At 47.1% G+C, this 20,339-nt stretch overlaps 1 protein-coding gene across 1 annotated transcript in view; it reads right to left on the bottom strand.

Moving 5' to 3' along the window:
- LOC100863339 (uncharacterized) overlaps positions 1–20,339 on the bottom strand; it is a 247,090-nt gene that overhangs the window by 3,562 nt on the left and 223,189 nt on the right. The window contains 7 exon segments of the mRNA XM_086903552.1: positions 58–333; positions 413–877; positions 1,134–1,382; positions 2,008–3,657; positions 3,874–4,086; positions 13,684–13,881; positions 18,614–18,707. Of these exon segments, the coding sequence (XP_086759678.1) occupies positions 58–333; positions 413–877; positions 1,134–1,382; positions 2,008–3,657; positions 3,874–4,086; positions 13,684–13,881; positions 18,614–18,707 (3,145 nt within the window).

Here is a 20,339-nt window from a genome sequence, read left to right as displayed (position 1 = left end):
CGTTTATTTATTGCCGGGAGGAAGGAAAGTCGGGAAATGCGGAGAAATACCAACTACCTTGGTGCTCTTGAAGCGCCCCCGTATGCCTGGACGAGTCGCTGGCGATGCTGCTGGTCTCGCTGTCCCTGACGATGCTGTCGTAGCCAGAACTTTCGGCACGATGCCTGGACAGAGTGGCTGGCGAGAGTTTCGCTGCCCGTGGCGTCGAGTCCGCGCCAGAATCGTACCCCTCCTTGTTCAAACCCATCGAGGAGCCGAGACTCGTAATTTTACGCTGCATTCGGCCCGAGGATGGAGCCGGTGACGGGATGGACAATTGGAGCGGTGCCGTTGCTGCTGCAAAAAAGTTTTTATTTTTCTCTCTCCATAAATCCTATTTCTTCGAAACAGAAGGAAATCTTCCCCTCCTCACCTTGAATCTTGCTGTTCAGATCCTCCTCGATGTCCGACTTGCCGGTCACCGTTCTCTCACCGGACCTCTCCGCCGCCGTGAACAATTTCTTCGCCTCGACGTACTCCTCCTCCGGATCCGAGCCGGAGGCCCCGTTCCCCGGCAACCTCTCCACCTCCTCCTTCAGATTGGGATTCGAGGCCCCGTCCGGATGCCTCAGGCTCGAGATGTTGCAATCGCCCAGTTTGCCGCAGTACCTTCTCGGGCTGGCTATGTGCGCCACGCTGTTCGGGTACCAGTAAGAGGCCGTGGCCGGCCTCGTCATGCTCTGCCGACAATTGTCGCATATCTTCTCCTGATCGGATTTGCCGGCGATGTACGCCGGCTCGCTGTAGATGCTGCCGTGGTTGCTCGCGTTGTCGTTGAACATCACGTCCGATAGGGACAGGGATTGACATCGCGACGGCGGACGGAAGACGGGGGCGGCTGCAATTTGTCCTGCGTTAATGTCATACTTGTTGTACACACCTAAGCCGATCGTGAGAAAGAGAGAAATGTGCGATTTCTGCTCGCGACCACCCTCCCCGTTGCTGGATTTCCTTTCCGAATTGGAATTCTACGACGGAGAGGATTGGAAGAGGATTGGAAGAAGCAAGTGGAAACGCAACGAGGGGGGGTGCACGATGGAAAAACACACGGTGGAAAAGCACACGAAATGGATGAAACTTTGAATGAGACTTACATGGAGTTTCTCTGACGTTCGCGTTCGAGGAGTTCTCCCTTTGATACGTGACCGAGTTGGAAACGTTGGCGAGCGCCAGTTTGCTTTGGTAGAGCTCGTGGAGCCGGGCCAATTGGTCGAACTTGTGCCTGGTCTCTTGCTCGAGAAAGTCCTCGTGGTCGAAATACGGCCTGGGCAGGACACCTGCGCCGACCGGAGGCGGATACTGCGGTCTGTACCGTTCCGTGTCCGACATCACCGACATCGAGTCTGCAAATTGCGATACGTGTTTCTTTTTCTTTTTTTTTCTTTTTTCCTCCTCCTCCTCTCTTTCAGATCGAGAGGGCGAACAAAGTTGCTCCGAGAACGAAACAAACGATTAAATGATAAGAACGAAAGGGAGAGGGGAAGGAGAGCGCATTTAGTCGGAAGCCGCTCCTCTCTCTGGAGCAGCGTAAGAAGATGAAAAGTATCGAGTAATTACATCGAACCTTTCCCTTCTTTCTCGATCGTTACGCGATCCTCGAGCGTTGCCATCCTCTTTTCTCCTAACCCCTCCCCCGATACGATTGTTTTCCACCAAAGCTCGGTTGGCGGAACGATCCAAGACTCACTCTTCAACGGCAACGGATCTTCGAGGTATTCCGTTCGAGTACCGTTGAGAACGGAAGGAAGAGAGAAAGAAAGGAGAAAGAGAGAGAGAGAGAGAAAGAACGCGGAACGACTTGGCGTGGTACGAGCATCGAGGAAAATTGTCTTTTCATGGAAAACCGTAAGTATTTTCTCGAATAAAATAATATCTGGCGAAATGAAAGTGTGTGGCGTGTGTGTGACCGAATATATCGGCCAATAACGGATAATACGGTGAAAAGAAGGATATTTTTTATTTGCTTACCGGTAAAGGTGGATACGACGGTAAGATTCTCCTGGCTGAGAATTCTCAAAGGATGTTCCTCCTGATCGCTCTCGGGCAAAGGATTCTCTCCCATGCACAACGCGATGTCCTCCTCGGTCACCTGGAGGCACGAGTCCTGCATGGGGACGGGTTCCAGATCCTCGACCTCGACGATCTCCAAGATCTCGTCCTCGGAGGACAGGGAATGCCTGGAGGGCAACACGATGTCCTTGTGCGACAAGTTCAGGCTCTCCATCGAGACCTCCCTGCTCACTCCGTTGCTGAGCGGCTCGATGAGAGGCAACGGCGGCGGAACCACGATCTCCTCGTCGTCGTCCTCGTCCTCCTGGAGATCCAACTTCCCTTTGTCCACGCTGTCGTCCATTACGGGGCTCGCGGTCAGATCCAGGCCCGAATCCGTGTTCGACTTGACGTTGAGAAGGTTCAGCTTGGCGCCCAGTTTCTCGGTAATGTCCTCGATCTCGTTCGCCTTCAAACTGTCGCTCTCCACCGTGGACAACGAGGTGTCGTCGTCGTCCATGCCCGAGCACGTCTTGAACGTGGTCAACTCCTTGAACTGCGACACGACAGATTGCTGGCCAGTCTTGGACGCCTCGATCCTCGCCGCTGCGTGCCTGCTCTTCTGAATCTGCGACGCCTGATTCTCCACCCATTTCCTGATCATGCTCTTCTTGTGGCTGTCCATGAACCCGTAGCCGGAGGAATGTTGCTGGGCGTGCAGTTGCAAGGTGGGCGGGCCGGTCAATTGCATCGGCCCGTCGATCCACGTCTCCCTCTTGTGGTGGGCATGATCCTTGAGCATGTGCCTCGCCTCGGCCACCTTCGACTTGGAGATCCTCGGCCCGTCTATCCACTGCTCGTCCGAGCCACCGCTCGCAGCCGCCACCGGGATCTTGCTCCCGGGCGAGTCGTTCACCTTGGACGAGGGGAGCAGGATCTTGGTCGACGAGCTCTTCCTCGCGGGGCTCGCCTTCGGGGTGGCCGTGTGGGCCGGGGACGTCTGCTTCGAGGCCGTCTGCGTCAACGTTTTCACCGCCTTGGCCGACTTGTGGACCGGACTCCTCTCCTCCGGTATCTTGCAAGGCCTCTCGGCCGCCGACCCCCTCAACACCCTCCCCATCGCGCAACGATTGTCCCCGGAGTTGAGGCTGGGTATGTAGACGGGGGGATGCTCCCCGTCGGTTGCGTCGTCGGTGCTCGGCCCCACGTAGATCACCGTGTCCGCCGACAGGTCGCTCGAGCTCGGGTCGCACTCGCTGTTCTGCCTGGCCGCCTCCTCCCCCGAGCTCCCCCCGCTCCCCCCGCCCTGCGCACCCCCGCCCACGAACTTTATCTTCCTCCGCCTCATCCGGTGAATCCGGGACGCGAGTTGGACCGTGGTCAACGTCTCCGTGTAGTGTTGGGCGTTCGGGGACACGTGGGCGATCATCGCTGCGTGGCACGTCAACGAGCCGAGGCACTCCTTCAGCAATTGGGTCAGCTTGTGCTCCTTGTACGGCAGATGCTTCTGCCCGTTGAAGATCGCCAACAGGATGTTCCCGAGCCCGGACAATGGGATCCCGCCCGACGACTTGCCGCGATCCGAATTGCCCAGGTCCATCAGGTGGAGCCTGCTCCTCCCTCCGGCAACTGGAAAACATTTTCGTCAATTCGATCTGCCTTCTTTCCCTTCGGTATTCGATCGAGAGGAATCAAGCGTTCGACGAAGGAAAGGACGACGGAACTCGAGGCCGGGACCTCGAAAGGAGAGGAGAGGAGAGGAGAGGAGAGGAGGGGAGAGGTGGTTTGCAGGCAGCACGATGACAAACGTTGTTTACGAGGTGGAGAAGGGGAAGGAGAGCTCACCTCCACCCTTGCCCGCGACGCTGTACTGATAAACGTGGAGGGTGTAGAGCATGTGCGCGTCGCCGTCCTCCCGTTGCCGGCCCGCGACCGCCGCGTCCAAATAGAAGGCGGCACGTTCCGCGGTCGGTGCACGAAGCTCGCTGTGCTGCTGCAGCTGCAGGCTACCGAACAGTGGGTCGTCCCTCAAGTACACGGCCGGCGACTGCTCCGAATCTGGGAACAAAGAGCCACGGCAAATCACGTTACACGCGTCCCTTGCCACGTTTGTCACCAGACCACGCTCCACGATAAATAATAACGCAAGTGTTTTAGCTTTTTTCTTTTGTTTTTTTTTTTTTTTTTTGTTTTTTTCCTGAAATACGTGAAAATATCCTGGTGTAATAATAAGCTTTAAGCGTAAGTCGCTAGGGAAACGGGAATTCCGCTTTTGTCGACGTTTTCTCGATCGGGTGAATTTAACTTATCGATAACTTGAATTTACGTTGCTTAACGTGTCGAGAGGAGAAGAAATAGCGTCGAAAAATTTAGTATCTATTCGTGTCTATTTATGGAGAGATTGAATATTTCGCGGATTTAAAATAAAATACGGGATGTCCGATATTATCGTTTTGATTTACGTTGCTATTTCTCTCTCCCCGGTGAAAAATATTTCGAGTAGTAAAGTTGAGTGATTTCAAGAGAGCATGTTGCGATATTATTTATAGTATTGTAGAGACGTTGTATATAAAATAAAATTACAACAACTATTATTATTTTCTGAGATTTTTAATTATCTTCCAAAAATATTCACAATCGATATTCAGTAAAACGATGAAAAACTGTTCGATGTAAAAAAGTAAGTATAAAGAAAGGTAAGTAAAATACCAAGAAAAATTTCACGTATCACTCCATTCGAATATATATATTTTTGATACGAAATCATTACACATAGTAAATTCGACAAATGGAATAGTTTCGGTGGTTCCTAGAAGTGGCGTCGAATTCTTGGAATTTAAGGAATTCTTGGAAATGACGTCAAATTCCTGGAATTTTCGAAATTCTTGGAAACCACGTCAAATTCTTGGAATTCACAAAAATATTTACATTTTTTTCTTTGTTTATTTACATTTTCAATGTTTATTTACAAAAATTTTCGAAGATTTTTAAAAATTTTCGATCCCGGTTTCAAAATTTTTCTTTGTTTGCAAACATTGGTTTGTTTATTTACATTTTTTCATTGTTTGTTTTGAGAAAATTCTTGGAAATGACGTCAAATTCCTGGAATTTTCGAAATTCTTAGAAACGACGTCAAATTCTTGGAATTCACAAAAATTTTTACATTTTCAAAGTGTGTTTACAAAATGTAACCTTTGTTTGTAAACAAAGGTTTGTTTATTTACATTTTTTTCTTTGTTTATTTACATTTTCAGTGTTTATTTACAAAAATTTTCGGAAGATTTTTAAAAATTTTCGGTCCCGGTTTCAAAATTTTTCTTTGTTTGCAAACATTGGTTTGTTTGTTTACATTTTTTCATTGTTTGTTTTGAGAAATTTCTTGGAAATGACGTCAAATTCCTGGAATTTTCGAAATTCTTGGAAACGACGTCAAATTCTTGGAATTCACAAAAATTTTTACATTTTCAAAGTGTGTTTACAAAATGTAACCTTTGTTTGTAAACAAAGGTTTGTTTATTTACATTTTTTCTTTGTTTATTTATATTTTCAATGTTTATTTACAAAAATTTTCGAAGATTTTTAAAAATTTTCGGTGCCGATTTCAAAATTTTTCTTTGTTTGCAAACATTGGTTTGTTTATTTACATTTTTTCATTGTTTGTTTTGAGAAAATTCTTGGAAATGACGTCAAATTCCTGGAATTTTCGAAATTCTTGGAAACCACGTCAAATTCTTGGAATTCACAAAAATTTTTACATTTTTAAAGTGTGTTTACAAAATGTAACCTTTGTTTGTAAACAAAGGTTTGTTTATTTACATTTTTTTCTTTGTTTATTTACATTTTCAATGTTTATTTACAAAAATTTTCGGTCCCGGTTTCAAAATTTTTCTTTGTTTGCAAACATTGGTTTGTTTATTTACATTTTTTCATTGTTTGTTTTGAGAAAATTCTTGGAAATGACGTCAAATTCCTGGAATTTTCGAAATTCTTGGAAACCACGTCAAATTCTTATAATTATTCTCGAAATACTTACCCGTCATACTTACCTGTTCCAATTGTCGTCTTTCGAACGCCATTCCGAATCGTCTTTTTTCAACAGTTTACTTAAATCTAGAAATACTTACCTTCCGTGCAGCAAGAGATCCTGTCATCCTTTCGTATCGTCGACCGTTTCACGGAATAACCGTTTCATGGATATCTTCGATAAGATGACGTCGAGAGAAACGTCCGAGATATCTACGGATAACTATCGATGGCCAGCTATCACGGTGTGCGCGCTGAAGTATGGTCGAACGAACTGCGAGTCTCTGCGCGAATAATCAACGTAATGCGAAGAAACAACAATCCGTAAATAGTGATCATCGTGAAAGCTCTGTTACAGCCTCGTCGTCTTGGTCTTGGATATATTATGCGCCCCGTCCGTCCTCCTTCCCGTTGTCACGAATTTCTCGAAAAGTACGCTATCCGACCGTGGACGTCATCCGAGAAATGAAAAATCCCCATCCGATAGATCGACGATGAACTCGAGATAGCTCGGCGGTGATCTCGATGGCGGAAGATCGACGGAGGAATTTATAACACTCGGGAGAAATTTTACGCTTGTGCGTTTGACAAGGGTTTCGGAAGTTTTCGTAATAACACGCGCGCCATCTGATCGGCTCGTAAACCGGGGCGTGTTTTATGTACAGTATCTCAACGGTGACATATTGCCAACCGTGTTAGAAACAGCTTTCGATGCGAAACGTTGGAGGGAAGGAAAGGAGAGAAGGAACGGAATCGAGAGACAACGATCGTTATTATGTGTCTATCGATTCCACGGAGATCGTAAAAAAAGTCTGCCATCCTTTCTTCCTCCGTCGAGCAAGAGAATCTCGAATGGATTAGACGAATTTCGCGATCCCTGTGGTTGCGCTCGAAACGAAGGAATAGAGATAGGACAGATAAGGAGTATCGGCTCGCGGTGATAATCTTGAATAACCTCCTCGTTGAATATCCAATTAAGGTTTTACTACCTCGCCGACTCGTTTCTGGTGTCGTAAAAAAAAAAAAAAAAAAAGAAAGAAAAGCAAGGGCGAATCATAGTAGCTTCTCGTTATCCCGTTCGGTATCCAACGATATCCTCCCTTGTCTATCTACTTTACTTTTTTACGACTCTCCTCTTTCCTCTTTCCCTGGAAATTACGCCAGATTTCTATAAACCGAATTTCCTCGACGAAGAAGAAAAAGAAAGAGAAAAAGAAAAAAATCCTTGGACCGTAAAATTAAAACCGTAAAAGCGAGAGGACGGGATAAATATTCAAATTTCATAATTTTACGTGCAACTGATCAAAGGAAATCCGGTTTCATTAGAAAAGGGAATAACGAGAAAGCCTAACGAAAGGAAGAAAACAACGAGAGGAGAAGAGGTGCATGCTCGCTCGGACGTATTAATGCGGCAGAGGCGTGGCAATATCCATAAAAGGGACAGGAGAAAGTAATATTGTCGGCATCTGGCCCGCGTGACGGTGGTTCGCAACGACGTAAGGGGGAGGTAGGGCGCGCCTAGCCTATACACCTATACCCGTGGAAATAAAACGGCGATCTTCCGCGAGGAAACACTGGGAAACTACACGGCCTTGCTCTCTCTCTCATCGCTCGACCGAGGGATGCCGGATAAATCGTTTTTCGACGCGGTTCGAATACCATCTCGACCACCGATCGAGCCCCTCGAGGGGTGAATCTGTCGGAGGGCAGCGAAGAAGAAATCTGTTTCCGCCATTTCGAATGACCGTTTTTCCCAAACGCCTCGAAACTTCGTTTTACCGCTTTACTCGCTCTTTACCCGGGTGTGAAAGTTTATTACAGACCTACAAATGGAGGACTCTATCCGGAGGGGTTGGTCGAATAGACTCGTCTAAAGACGCTATTTTTCTCTATACGCATCATCGTCAAAAAATCAAAAGGAAGCTTTCGTCTCTTCGATAATTCGGCGTTCCTTTTTTAATTCGTCGAACGCATTTTCATTCGTTCATCCAAAAACGGCTCGGAGGAATGGCGAAGAGGGAATGGGAAGGAAAGAGAATCAACGAATAGCCGGATCCGGGTATTAAAGTGGAAACAGCGGGGAGACGATGGAAAACGTGGTTTGCGCGGTCGTACACGTTTGCCGAAATAACTGCGAAGACCACCGCGTTCTCCTCTCTCTCTCTCTCTCTCTCTCTCTCTCCTCGGTCTCGCGGGGAGGGGCCGTTTCAGGTAGCGACACGACGCGAAGGGGGAAGGTAGGTCGTAGGTCGCGGAGAGAGGCCGGAGGGAAGGAAAAGCTCGTAATAAGCGGCTGTGAATATTCGTCTGTCGTGAAAGTCGGTCCCGTCTTGGCCATAACTCGAGGATCCGTAGGGAGACGCGCGCGTTTCCCGTATTTTTCCCGAGCAAAGGGGGGGAAAGAAGAGAGGAGGAAGGGAAAGAGAGAAAGTTTTCTATAAATCATTTCTCGCCGTAATAAGCACGGGAATGCTCGTTTAGCCGTTCACTTTTATTTATACGGTCGGGGATAAATTGTCCGCTACTTTTAATTCGAAATCCCTTTAATTTAATACTCGCCGACTTATTCCTCTCGATGCTTCCGCGAGTTTTTCTTCGAATCGAATTTCTCCCCTCCACCCTCTTTGTTCGAGAATTTTCGGGGGCGAACCGCGTCGAATGAAATCTCGCGAAAAGGCGAGAATGCGCGAGAGAATAGAGAAGATCGACCTCGCTGCAACCGTCCTTCGTTCCCCGCTAATCCAGGGAATGATCGTTACAATTAACTCGACGTGTTATTCTTTCATAAGATCTTCCCGCTCTGTTTTCGTTAGTTGTGGTAGCGCTTTCGAATAGCTCGCCACGATATTTCGTATAGCTCGTTCCATTCGCTTTTATTCCAGCTTTTTCTAATTCCATTTTTCTCCCATCTCTGCCCACCTCCTTCTAACTTAATAAATATCCTTCCTACCTTCCTCCGTCCTCCAAGATGATAGAGAAGATAGAACGCGATGAGCACGTAGCTGGACTCAAAGAAAGCACGAGCATTCGCGCCGGATTGGATTACATCCAATCAAGTGTTGCGGAACCGTGTTGAGTAACAACGGGATATAAAACCCTTTCGGAGAAGCAAACGGGCTCGAGTCAAAGGCACGAGACGAGAAATCGTTCTGAAAACTGAATAACTCTAAATATAATCTACTAATTGAATCCCGGACGTGAAAAAAATCCAATCTTCTAATTGCTAAGCGGGGAAGAGGAGGGGCCAATTAAATTTAATTCGACTCGCGACTTTCGCCTCGATATTCTAAAATTTCTTACACGCGGAGAAACGTTCCGCGTTGGAGAGAAATTGAAAAGGAAAGGAGGAGGTGGGTCGGGAGATTAGATCGAGCCGGTTACGGCGCTACGAAAAATTATTACCGGCGTATAAACCAACAGTTTACCTTTTGGAAAAGACCGGGCGGGGACCTCGCCTCATTAAACTTTCAAGTGACGAAGTGAGGAAAGCTGTCGTTAACGGAACGATCTCCAATTTCTGGAGCCGTTCTACCATTTGCCCAGAGAGCGACCCGCTACGACGGCGGCCATGCTTTTCTTTAATTGCCAACCGCACGCTACTAGACATCCTCCCCCTCGTCGTAAAAGTTACCCGTAAACGATTCGTCTCGAGGAGGGAGGGAAACTTTATGACAAATATTACCGTTGACAATTGATGAATCCACGAATCTCTCTCGACGTGGAAAATTAGGGGATGCGCGACGGGGGAGGGGGCGATAACATCTTATCCACATCCACGCGGATCTAATTAACCCGTCGAACGAGGTTTTCGAACAAGCCGAGCGCGAATCCAAGCCGCTTGATAAATGAAAATAACCGTTAAATCGTACGAACGATATTATTTTATCGAGTTATGAAAATCAATCGAATAGTTCGTTGGTATGAAAAATTCGATGGAATATCTATCGTGTCAAACTTTATTTTAATCATTCTTGATAAAACTGTCGGATAAAACGTCGAAAGTCTGATTAACAGAATTACGATTCCGATTATATTCTCTGCAACGGGACAATAATAATCCGATTAATCGAATCCAATATCCTGTCTCATATTTGTTACATTTTTGACAATTTGTAATTGACATTACAACCTTGTTTCGATTACTTTTATTCGCGTATTAAAAAAAGATCGAGCGAATTCTTATTTCATACACGCTGCATATTCGCGGACCTCGACTTCTCTTCGATTCAGACACAAATTGTTGACACAAATGGAGGAGGCATAGAACGTTTCCGACCGCAGATGCGCCATCGGTTACACCCTCCCCGCCGCGGTCCAATATACTTTCTGCCGTGTATCGAAAACGCAAACACGCGGTTGTTTCGAGGTTGTTTAACTCGATCGTTTCGGTCGGCCGGCAAACAAAATGGATATCAACAAATAATTGGCGCGATCCGAATTATTATCGATATATTTCCAACGCATTTGCGAAATACGCAACTTGAAAATTCTCGGGCAAATAATACAAATTTCGGCGGAGCGAAGCAAACGGGAAAAAGGAAGGAAAGAAGGCGCGTCCGCCACTCCTTACGCGCGTCACGTTAAAAGCAACGCGCTCCAGCGTGACGGTGCACGACGACGTCCGTCCTCTCCATTATTTCCTCCTCCGACCTTATCTTCCTTCTTATCCGCTTTACGCGCGTACAAGTATAAAACAATAAGCGTGGAGCGAGTCACGATGGAAATTATTACGGGGCCACCGCGTAAATGCGCTCGCCTCGAAAAATATCCCGGGAAAAATATTTCTCTTGCCTCCCTCCTCTTCGTGGAAACGCACACGGTCGCTTAAAAGAAGAGATCTCGAGGTTAGATCGCTCTTTTCGGAGAAAGAGAGCGAAGGAGAAAGGTGGCGAATGAATCGAGAGGCGGAGATAGAAATCCATCGAAAATGGAGCGGAAGTAAAGGTTGGAGTAAAGTGGAGCGAGGGTGGAAAGAAACAAAAGTAAATTACCGCAAAGACGAAAGGTATTCCGCTTCTGGTCCTGTGTTCCGCTCTGGGTCCCGTCGAAAACTTTAAATAATTACCGGAGCCGGGATTATCGAGTTGCCGGGTAGAAAAGCCCAAGTTGGTGGGAGGGTGATCGAGAGAAGGGATGGGGGTCGGGTTGGTTTTCGGTGTTTCTCGGCAAACGGCGAGGGAGAGACACAAACGGGAAAGTCTGAAAGGAGAGGAGGAGAAGGAGAAGGTTTCGAACGTTTCTGCAGGCAAGGCGCAGACCTCGAGATACGAGTTAATTATTTAATAAGCTGGAAAATTAATTGTATCGCGTCTTAATTAGTTAGCGTTTCGGGGAAAGCGGAAAGAATCTGTCTCGTTAAGACCCGGAACACGCGCCGCGCACAGTTCCTTTCGAAAACTGGGATCAAAAGTGAAACTTGGCGCTCGAGGAATGTAGCGTTCGCGTGTACGTGTCCGTACTTTTCGAGGAGACTCGTCGAGGAAATTTCGCCCCTTGAAATTTATTCCATTCTTCGTCGAATGCTCGTTTCGAATGGAGGAAAGGAAGTTGGATGGAGGCTGTTGGCGAGAACGTTTCTCGATTTTCGGTGTATTAAAGGAACGTTCCCTTTCCAAAGAAATGAGAGAGAGAGAGAGAGAGAGAAGAAAAAAAGAAATTAATTGGTAACAGTTTGTATAGTTCGTGTACGTGGCAACGTTACCGAAGGAAGCCTGGGTTCGACACAGCAGTTCAATACGCCACGTTCCAAACGTGGCACGCGACTTCTACGTTAATGTCAGCTGCGAAATTTACTACGATTCTAAACCCTTTGAGATTGCTGACCCTTTCGCATTTATCCTCCTTCAAGACACGATCGCGATAACTAACGGCGGTTACATTGTACGCGCCGCGAATTGTTTCTTAATGCACGGTACCAGCGCGTGACCTTTTTAATTTTTAAATTCGATCCTAACCCACGACCACCCACGCCGCCCCGTTCCTACGATAACCTCGATAACGGTCCTCGACAACGACTAGAGAAGAGCGCAACGATGTAAAATCTCCGATAGCCGAGTTGTAGCCGAGTTCCAGGCGTACGATTCCGCGAATGGATTACTTTTCGTACGAAACGCTCGTCTCGTTTCCGATTTTTCGAGAGACGAACGATAGTCGAAACGAGATCGAGAGGAGACGAGAGAAATGGACCTCGAAGATTAATTTTCAAAGATCGTTTGGAGAGCTCGCTCCCCGACTTGGAGAGTTCCCATAAGTGCACCGCAGCGGAGGAGGCCCCACCTCTTCGGTTTCTTATTAGTCCTTCGAGTTGTTCCCCGCAATTCTTCCACGAAGGTAGGAAACAAACAGGACGAGGAGGAGAAGAAAAGACGAAGAGGAAGGGGGATAAGAAATAATCTTACCCTTCAATTTTACGGACCAACGAGTGGACGAGGTGGTCCGTGAAGACGAGACCAAACGACGACCGCCACGATTCTCGTCCCGTTTCCTGCATATTATACTCCGCGGAATCTTTTACGGACGGCCGGAACGAGAGAAAGTTAAAAAGGAAGAAGAAAAAGAGGAAGAAGAAATGGAAGGCAACGATTGCATTCTTACAGACGTTCGACCAATACCTCCTCATCCCCTCGGATGATTATTATACGGTCCATTCTTACCGATCGAAAGACACAACAGTCGATGGGATTAGAGTATCGAGCAAATGGAATACGCGATTTTCGGATGTAATTTCTCTCCCATCCGGTCGCCGAGGCATTTAAAACCGTGCCTCCACTCCTGTTTTTATCGATGCAATTTACCTCGACGATGCTTCCCAGAATGACAAATTCGCTTCTCGATCTTGTTGTTCCTCGGATTTATATTCCAAAGGGATTTTAATTCCTCCCTTTCCTTTCCTTCTTTTTTTATTAAAAGTTTGTAAAAGAAGGATTTTTTGCTCGAAAAAAATGTAATTCTTCGACGATGGAAAATTAAATCTCGAATGAATAGAATAGTTCGAAGAGAAGACGAATTCGATCACGATTCGTAACGCGACGTAAATCTGTCCGGATTCGATTTTTGGAAAGCAAGCATCCACGAGCGACGTAGCCGGTAGGACAACTCTCCTCGTTGTGCACACTCGCCGCCGAATTAATCCGAAACGATTGTACTCGCCCGCATTGTTCCAAGCATCGAATTAATCGCGGCGAATTCAATCCTATCTCGAAGGAAACTTTCAACCCCCTTCTGTGCCTATATCGTGCGTATCGTAGATCCCTAGGACGATCCTTTTATAGAGGCGAGAGCGAATCGTGGAAAGGGAAGGTTCCGTTAAAAGGGGGACCAATGTGCTCGGGAAACAAGTGTTTCTTACGACTCAAGTTTCTTCGACCACGCCACGAGAATCACTATCGCGATCGAGGAAACGAGAAAACTTGCACGTCGCCTCGAAGATTGCGAATAAATCCGTTTTAAACCGAAACATCCTTTCTCAATTTTCGGCGAAAAGTAATTCGGCTACGTTTTTCGGCTTCTCGACCGTTTCTTACCGACACGTTGGAGCGCATGTTTGCTCTTTGCCCTCCATCCTCGTTACCCTTTCAAGATTTGTACAGGATTTGTGCAGTTCCATACGATCCGAATCTCGTGTTTACTCACCGTTAGCGTGAGCCGCGAGAAGATCCCTGAGCTGCTGTTGACCGGTGGTTAATTCCACGCAACTGACCCTGACGCTGAATCTGGCTCCCGTCCTTTGTCTCTGCTCGGATATTCCTCGAAACAGCCAGGCGATCGCGCAGGGGATCGCTCCCAGAGTGTGGCCCGCTTCCGGCGTGCCCAGCATCGTGTGAGACTTCCCTGCGAAAAGAAAAACCGACTGTAATACCGTTCGTCCCATCCTGGAATGGATGGCCAACGATTTCGATCGTTTCGATTTTTATCCTGTTCGACGTCGAAGAGGAAATCCTGTGGAAAGATAAAGCGGCTGTGATACTACATCATTTCTGAGACATCTCGAAGATCGTCGATAATTTATCCGATCCGATTTTTATCACAGTTTAAGATAAGATAACACGATATGAAAAATCGAAGAGTTGTTCCTGGATATCGATTTTCGATCGACGATAAGAAAAGGATCGAAATGGCTATTTCATTTTTCTTTTTTTTTTAAATTCCGCATCGAATTACGTTGTAACGCTTCATCGACGTTGCCGACGCGTGATAACATTTCTGCGCTTCGATTTCGCGATCCACGATTTTTATTTTCGATCGAAGAACGAATCGTGAACTCGCTTTTTCCATTTTCCAACGTTCAACCGGAAGTCAACCTTCCGCCACGATTAAATCGCGGATTCCAACGCGCGATTGATTTCCCTCGCTTTTCGCCACCGCGAAATCGATTCGCACGGTTGCCCTTTGAAAATCCGCCGGGTATATATGTATATACACGGTGTACACGGTAGAAGTAATCGGTGCAGATCGACGCAACAAATCGCGACGCCTGATTTGTGGTTGTCGGCCGGCGACAATTAATTTGTTTACTATTTACCGGTTCACGCCGTGGGGAAAATAACGAGTGAACACGCTCCATCATAATCACGATGCGTGACGAGGATCTAATTTATAGCGGCGGACAGATTGGACCCGATTAATTCGGTTACCATTACAAGTCCGCGATTTTCCAATGAAACGGAAACGGACGGATAATAAACGGGGCTCGAACATTGTCTCGCTGTTTCTGCTCGCGAATTTAAGAAATTGGAAAGAATCTGTCTCATTGCTGACACGAGTCATCGATCAATCTGCATCGCAATGTTTAATTAACGTTAATCGATATTCGATTCTGATCAATTTGAGTTTTTCCCCTAAAAATTGTTCGATCGTGACGTTGCTACTTAATTCGATTCCGTTTTCTCTAATCCCTTTTTCATATTTCGATATAATCCACCAGAATCGTCTATTCGTGTACGTCACTTTCATCTATTTCTGAAAGTCTATTTCTATACGAAAAAATCCGCATCTCGAGCATGAACAACGGGTTAGCAATCGCTTAACTCAACCTTAACCGATATTCGATTCTGCCTAAAGTTTCCTTCCGCTTTTTTTTCTCGATATATATATCTACAATATCGTTCCCGAAGAATACACCCCGTTAGAATAGCATTCTTCGCCCGCAAGGGTGAAACTTTGGAATTCAACGGCGGGAAAAGGCGGCGACTTGGCGAGGCAAGAGAGGAGAAGGCGTATTGCCGATAGGGAAACGAAAAGAGTCTTATTAAAATCATAAAACAATAGCGGGGAGCGGCGAGAGAGTTCGGCCGAAAAAAAAAAGAGAAGAAGAAAAAGAAGAAGAAGAAGAAGAAAAAGAAAGAAAAGGAAGGAGAAGGAGAAGGGGGGAGGGAGAGGAGAAAGTGACGGGGAGGGAGAGGAAGGAAGTGGAGGGAGGAATTGAAAGCGAAAGGCGTAAGAATTCGAGGGGTGGATTCTCACGTTGGCTGGCTGGAACGGCGAAATAATGGGAAAGTACCGGCAGCCGTCGCTGAATCTTAAACGTTATTTAATTGTTTAACGTAAGACGTTGAATTATGTTGTTATTTAATTAGAAACCGGGAAGAAGAAGAAGAGGAAGAGGGCGGACGCGGCCCTCCTCCTCGATCCTTTCGCCCTGGCCATTCGTCGAATCAACTTTCCGGTCAGATTCAGCCATGTTACCCGGATTAACCCCCTCGATTATCCTCCCTAAAGCAGAGATTACAGCGCCATTTTACAACAAGTAACACAGTAATACGAATCGATCGTAATATTTTCTTTATGTTCGACGAATACAGATCTACGTAAAAAAAAAAAAAAAAAAAAATAGAAATATCGCGGGAAAATTACGCAAGAACTTACACTTGAGAGAGAAATTTGCAGCGCGAAACTCGCAACTCGAGTTGCACCCATCGATTAGAATTCCTCTCTCGAGAAAGGAATCGATGAATCTTTATTTTCGTTCGGTTATGCGAATTGGTCAAAAAGACCACGTTGCTTCGTCCATCCGTTGTGGGAAGATCGTTCGAACGAATGTCGAGAAACGAATCGAACGTAATTGGGAATTTCAATGAAAGAGAAGAAAGAGAGTTGACAGCGAGAGAGGTTGATCCTTGAGGAGGGAAGGATTTTTCCACGAGCGGAAAGGAGAAAGCGGTTGGCTGAAAGAATTAGTAGCCCGGGCCGAGGTGAATCGGGCCGCAACCGCGGCAAAAACATAGCGCGAATCATCGTTTCCCGGTATAATTATCGCGAGTATTTGCATGTCAAAGGGGCGGGCGTTCGCAGACTCGTGGCGTTCTTCGCCGGCTCTCTTCTCGTTTTGTTGGTTAATCTGCTTTCTCGGTGGTTTCTCGCGGTGAAAGGGTTCGACAGCGTGTACCTTAAGGGCTGTGCCTGATGCGGAGTAATTAGCACCGCGTTACAAAGTACAAAAGGGCGTATTGTCTGGCTGTCATACAGGGAGCGCCTCCTCGTCCTTCCCTTTAGAATTTTCCATACGACAAATCACGTAGCTTTCACGGTGCTCCGCCACCCGTAGTCCTTTCCCTAGTTGTTCCTTCCTCCTTTCTCTTTCTTTTTTCTTTTTTTCTCTCGCTTATCTATCCATCCTCTCGCAACGAGAGAAGAGTCGACGAAGACGCGTGCACAACAGCTGGAAGAAGAAGAAATTAGAGGAAGTAGCGTAACTTTAAGACTGTCCACGCGATCCACGCGCATCATCTCACGGACCTCTCTTCTACCTTCCCTCTTCTTTTGTTCCTGCGTTTCACCCTGCCCCCTCTCCGTGTCAAAGCAGCAGGAAGCGGCAAGGTAAAGAGTTAGGGGAGCTACAAAGAAAGGAGGAGGAGCGAAGAGAGGGGAAGAGAAGTGACACACAGACGGAAAGAGAAAGGGAGAGAAGAGGCGCGTTGTCCTAGCGATGATCAAAAGCAGTTTGCTCGCAGACTTGCCTCGAGTATCTTCAACGGAGGCGCGAGGGGATGAAAGTTCGTCCGGCTTCCTTCCACGCCTTTCTTCTCTTCGCCGTTTCTTTATCTTCGCCCTCCTTCTTCCAGACCCTCTTATCTCTCCTCCATCGCTCCTTCCTCTCTCCCGAATACGCATCTTTCGCTTTATTGATTTTCCCTCGCGGCGGATATCGCTCGATCGAATTTCTTATTCCACGATAACGAACTTCGTCGAAAGACAGGGCCGAACCCGAGTCCCTCCCCTTCGAGAGGATGATACTACTACAATTGACGTTTGAAAAGGAAAAAAAGAAAGAAAGAAAAAGGAGAAGAAAATATTCAGGAATATTCGTGAAGGGTCTATTCGTTGCGATGGCCACGTTGCGATGTATATGCACGCGGCGCGGAAAGAACATGGCGGCGAGGTTTAAACGGCCTCTCCGCGCTGCTTCCCATAAATCCGTCAGCGCGCAAGTTATTTCCGCTGAAAGTACAGCGAGACGAGGCGAAGATAATCTCCGGTATGCGTTAAGATTCGAAAGGTGGAGGATGGGTGGAGGAGGAGGGTGGCTAGCGGAGCGAGGATAGCGGCAGCAGGGGTAGAAAAGTAGAAAGAGAGGGAAGCAAGAAAGCTCGTGTCCCAGTAGCATACATTATCTCGTTTCCTTTCGACTCCGCCTTTTCTCCTCCTCCCCCTCCGCTCGTTTTCCCGCCTCGCGGCTCTCGCCTCTTCTTCCACCGACCCGAGAAAACCTTCCTTCCCCTCGGTTTCCTCGCATAATCATGCATTTGCATGCAAACTCGATATCACTACTTAAAATGTAAAACAACTCGCGAGCGCGTCTCGGACGGCGAGACGGTGTGCTCGCTCTTTGGAGGGGAGAGGGATGAAAACGACGACGAGCGGCGAACTGCTTAGCTCGAGAAAATGGACGCAACCCCGGGATACGTGTAAATAAAGAATCTACGTCGCGCCTGTGAATTGCTAATTCCCCGCTCGAGAGACACGAGGAGAAGACTCGTCCGAGTTACTCGGAAGAGAGATATTGAAAATTCAGTAGATCGGATTTGGTATTCTTGCATGGTGCACGCGTAATTACGAAAAAGGCAAACTTTATTCCGCCAAGTTTTTATCAACCTTTTTCGCGCTTACCGCTATCTGTATTCGCCTATTATCGAACTTTTATTAGTTTTTTTTTTTTTTTTTTAATATTATCATGTTAACAATCAAGTTGGTCGATAGCGTGGCGATTTCATCGTTCCAAGAATCAGAGAGAAATTACGATGAAAATACTGGGTGAGAAGAATTTTTGCGAAAGTAAATGAAATTTTTTTCTTTTTCTTGTAACAGGATGGCACGAAGGAGAAAAACGGGGATAGTATTTTATGTAATTGTTTCCATGCTCTGGACGAGGGACGAGACAATAGACGGTTTGTCTACGAGGACGTCGAACTTTGTCGAACAATGGACGAGGACGGGAAATAAGGCGGCGAGAAGACGTTGTCATCCTTTGGGATAGGACGATGAAAAATGTTTAACCCGTTTTTTTTTACCCTTTTCAAGACGTTGGGAACGGGGAACGATCTCGTTAGAAATCGTGAACACTCACCTAATCCCGCGTGCCCGAAGCAGAACAGGCAGCCGTCCGTTCCGTTGATGACCGCGTGGATCACGTCCGTCAGTGCGCTCGAGCAGATCTCGGTCTGTAAAGAAAAAAAAAAAAAAAAAAAAATAAAGAGAACTTTACTACGAGGGAGAGAGGGGAAGACGTGGGTACGTTGAAAATTTGTGAAAACGAAGCGTGGCGATGATATTGATATCTAATTTGATCGTCCAAAGTTAGCCCTCGGGTTAAGCTGTTTAATACACGACGACAACCGAGGCGCTTTGGACGACGATGGACGCGATTTTAATTGTTCCCTCATCGTGACAGGGGGAGGGGAGAAGACGAGACACCAGCCAGGACTTTCGAGGGTAACGACGAAGCTTAACTTAAAGTACTTAAGAAAGCGTTTGCGGGACGGTTTAATAAACGGGACGAGCGTTGCTGCGTCCTTTGGTGCGGGAGAGAGATTACGAGAGGAGCCGCGCGCTCCGCTTTGTTTGCTTTTAATATATTCATAGACTGGAAAAGTCTTTTCCAGAAATATAGAAGAACACCGCGGCAACGGTCGAATTTCACCCCTTTCCTTTCCTTTGTCTTTCGCCAGACACTTTCTCGCTTAGTTAAAGAGATGCATCCACGACGAATTATAATAGACGAATTTTTGGAGGGAGAGGGAGAGAAGGGAAAAAAAGAAAGGAGAAACAGAAGAAGAGAGAAGGGATGGGGAAGAGGGGCGCGAAGGGGTCCCTCGTTCCGCGAATTTCCTGCGGAAGCGAGCGGGAATTTCCTTCGAGCCTGCACTCGATTCGCAGCCTGACCGATCGATATATAGACATCGACCATTCTCCTCCTCTCTCTTCAAACGTTTCGCGGCTGTGTAAGAGGGAGAAAGGGAGCAGGAAAGGGGAGCAGGTTGCTCGGGAATATCGAGAGGAAGATGAGAACGTGTCGATACCTCGACCAAACAAGATTGAAATCTTCGCGGACGAGAATCGGATGAATCTCGAGATGGAAAAGGGGGAGATGAAAGCTTGTGGTGAGTTTCGAGGAGTGAAGAAAAAAGACAGAGAGAGAGAGAGAGAGAGGAGGAGGCAGGGAGGAGGGGAGAGGATAGAGACAGTTTTCCAGGGACACAACCGCGAGAAGCGAGCGATTTGGAAACCCTTCGGGCTGCGTTTTTTCCCTCCTCCCTGCCTTTCCGCTTTAAAGGAAACGGAAATAAGGAGTCCGGTCTTCTCCCCCCTCTTCCCCCGACACAGTAATTCCAATTTGTCTTTGCCCGTTTCGTCGAATCTTCCAGTTATATATAGATATGGGGATATGGATTTCGAAAGCGAAACCGATCCGCCACCGATGATTGATCCACTCCGCGTCTGAAAAAAGCGATGAAAACGCGCGTCGAGAATACCCTCGACGAGATTAAAGGGGGAGGGGGAGGAGAAAGAGGCGAAGAAGAGATCCGCGGGACAACAAGGACATTCATAATTATAACGGGATCATCCCAGGGGGATGTAACGCAAAGCAAACATATTTCGCGGCTACCTGCACCCTCGAGAGATTCGCCACCACTCTCTCTCTCTCTCTCTCTTTTCCTCCCCCTTGCGCGCCCCGGAACCGACAGCATCACGGTTAATGAAATACGTGACCGAAGCCTCCGTCATAATCTCAAACACTTGATTCCGCGATCCCGCTCGGAATTGAGAGGAAACGAAAGGGGTTGGCTCGTCGT

This window comes from Apis florea, unplaced genomic scaffold, assembly GCF_048593485.1.
Source record: "Apis florea isolate Af1SG1 unplaced genomic scaffold, ASM4859348v1 contig_2293_pilon, whole genome shotgun sequence".
Taxonomy (NCBI): domain Eukaryota; kingdom Metazoa; phylum Arthropoda; class Insecta; order Hymenoptera; family Apidae; genus Apis; species Apis florea.
The sequence above is the reverse complement of the archived record's forward strand: the minus strand, read 5'-3'. Positions and strand labels throughout refer to the sequence as shown.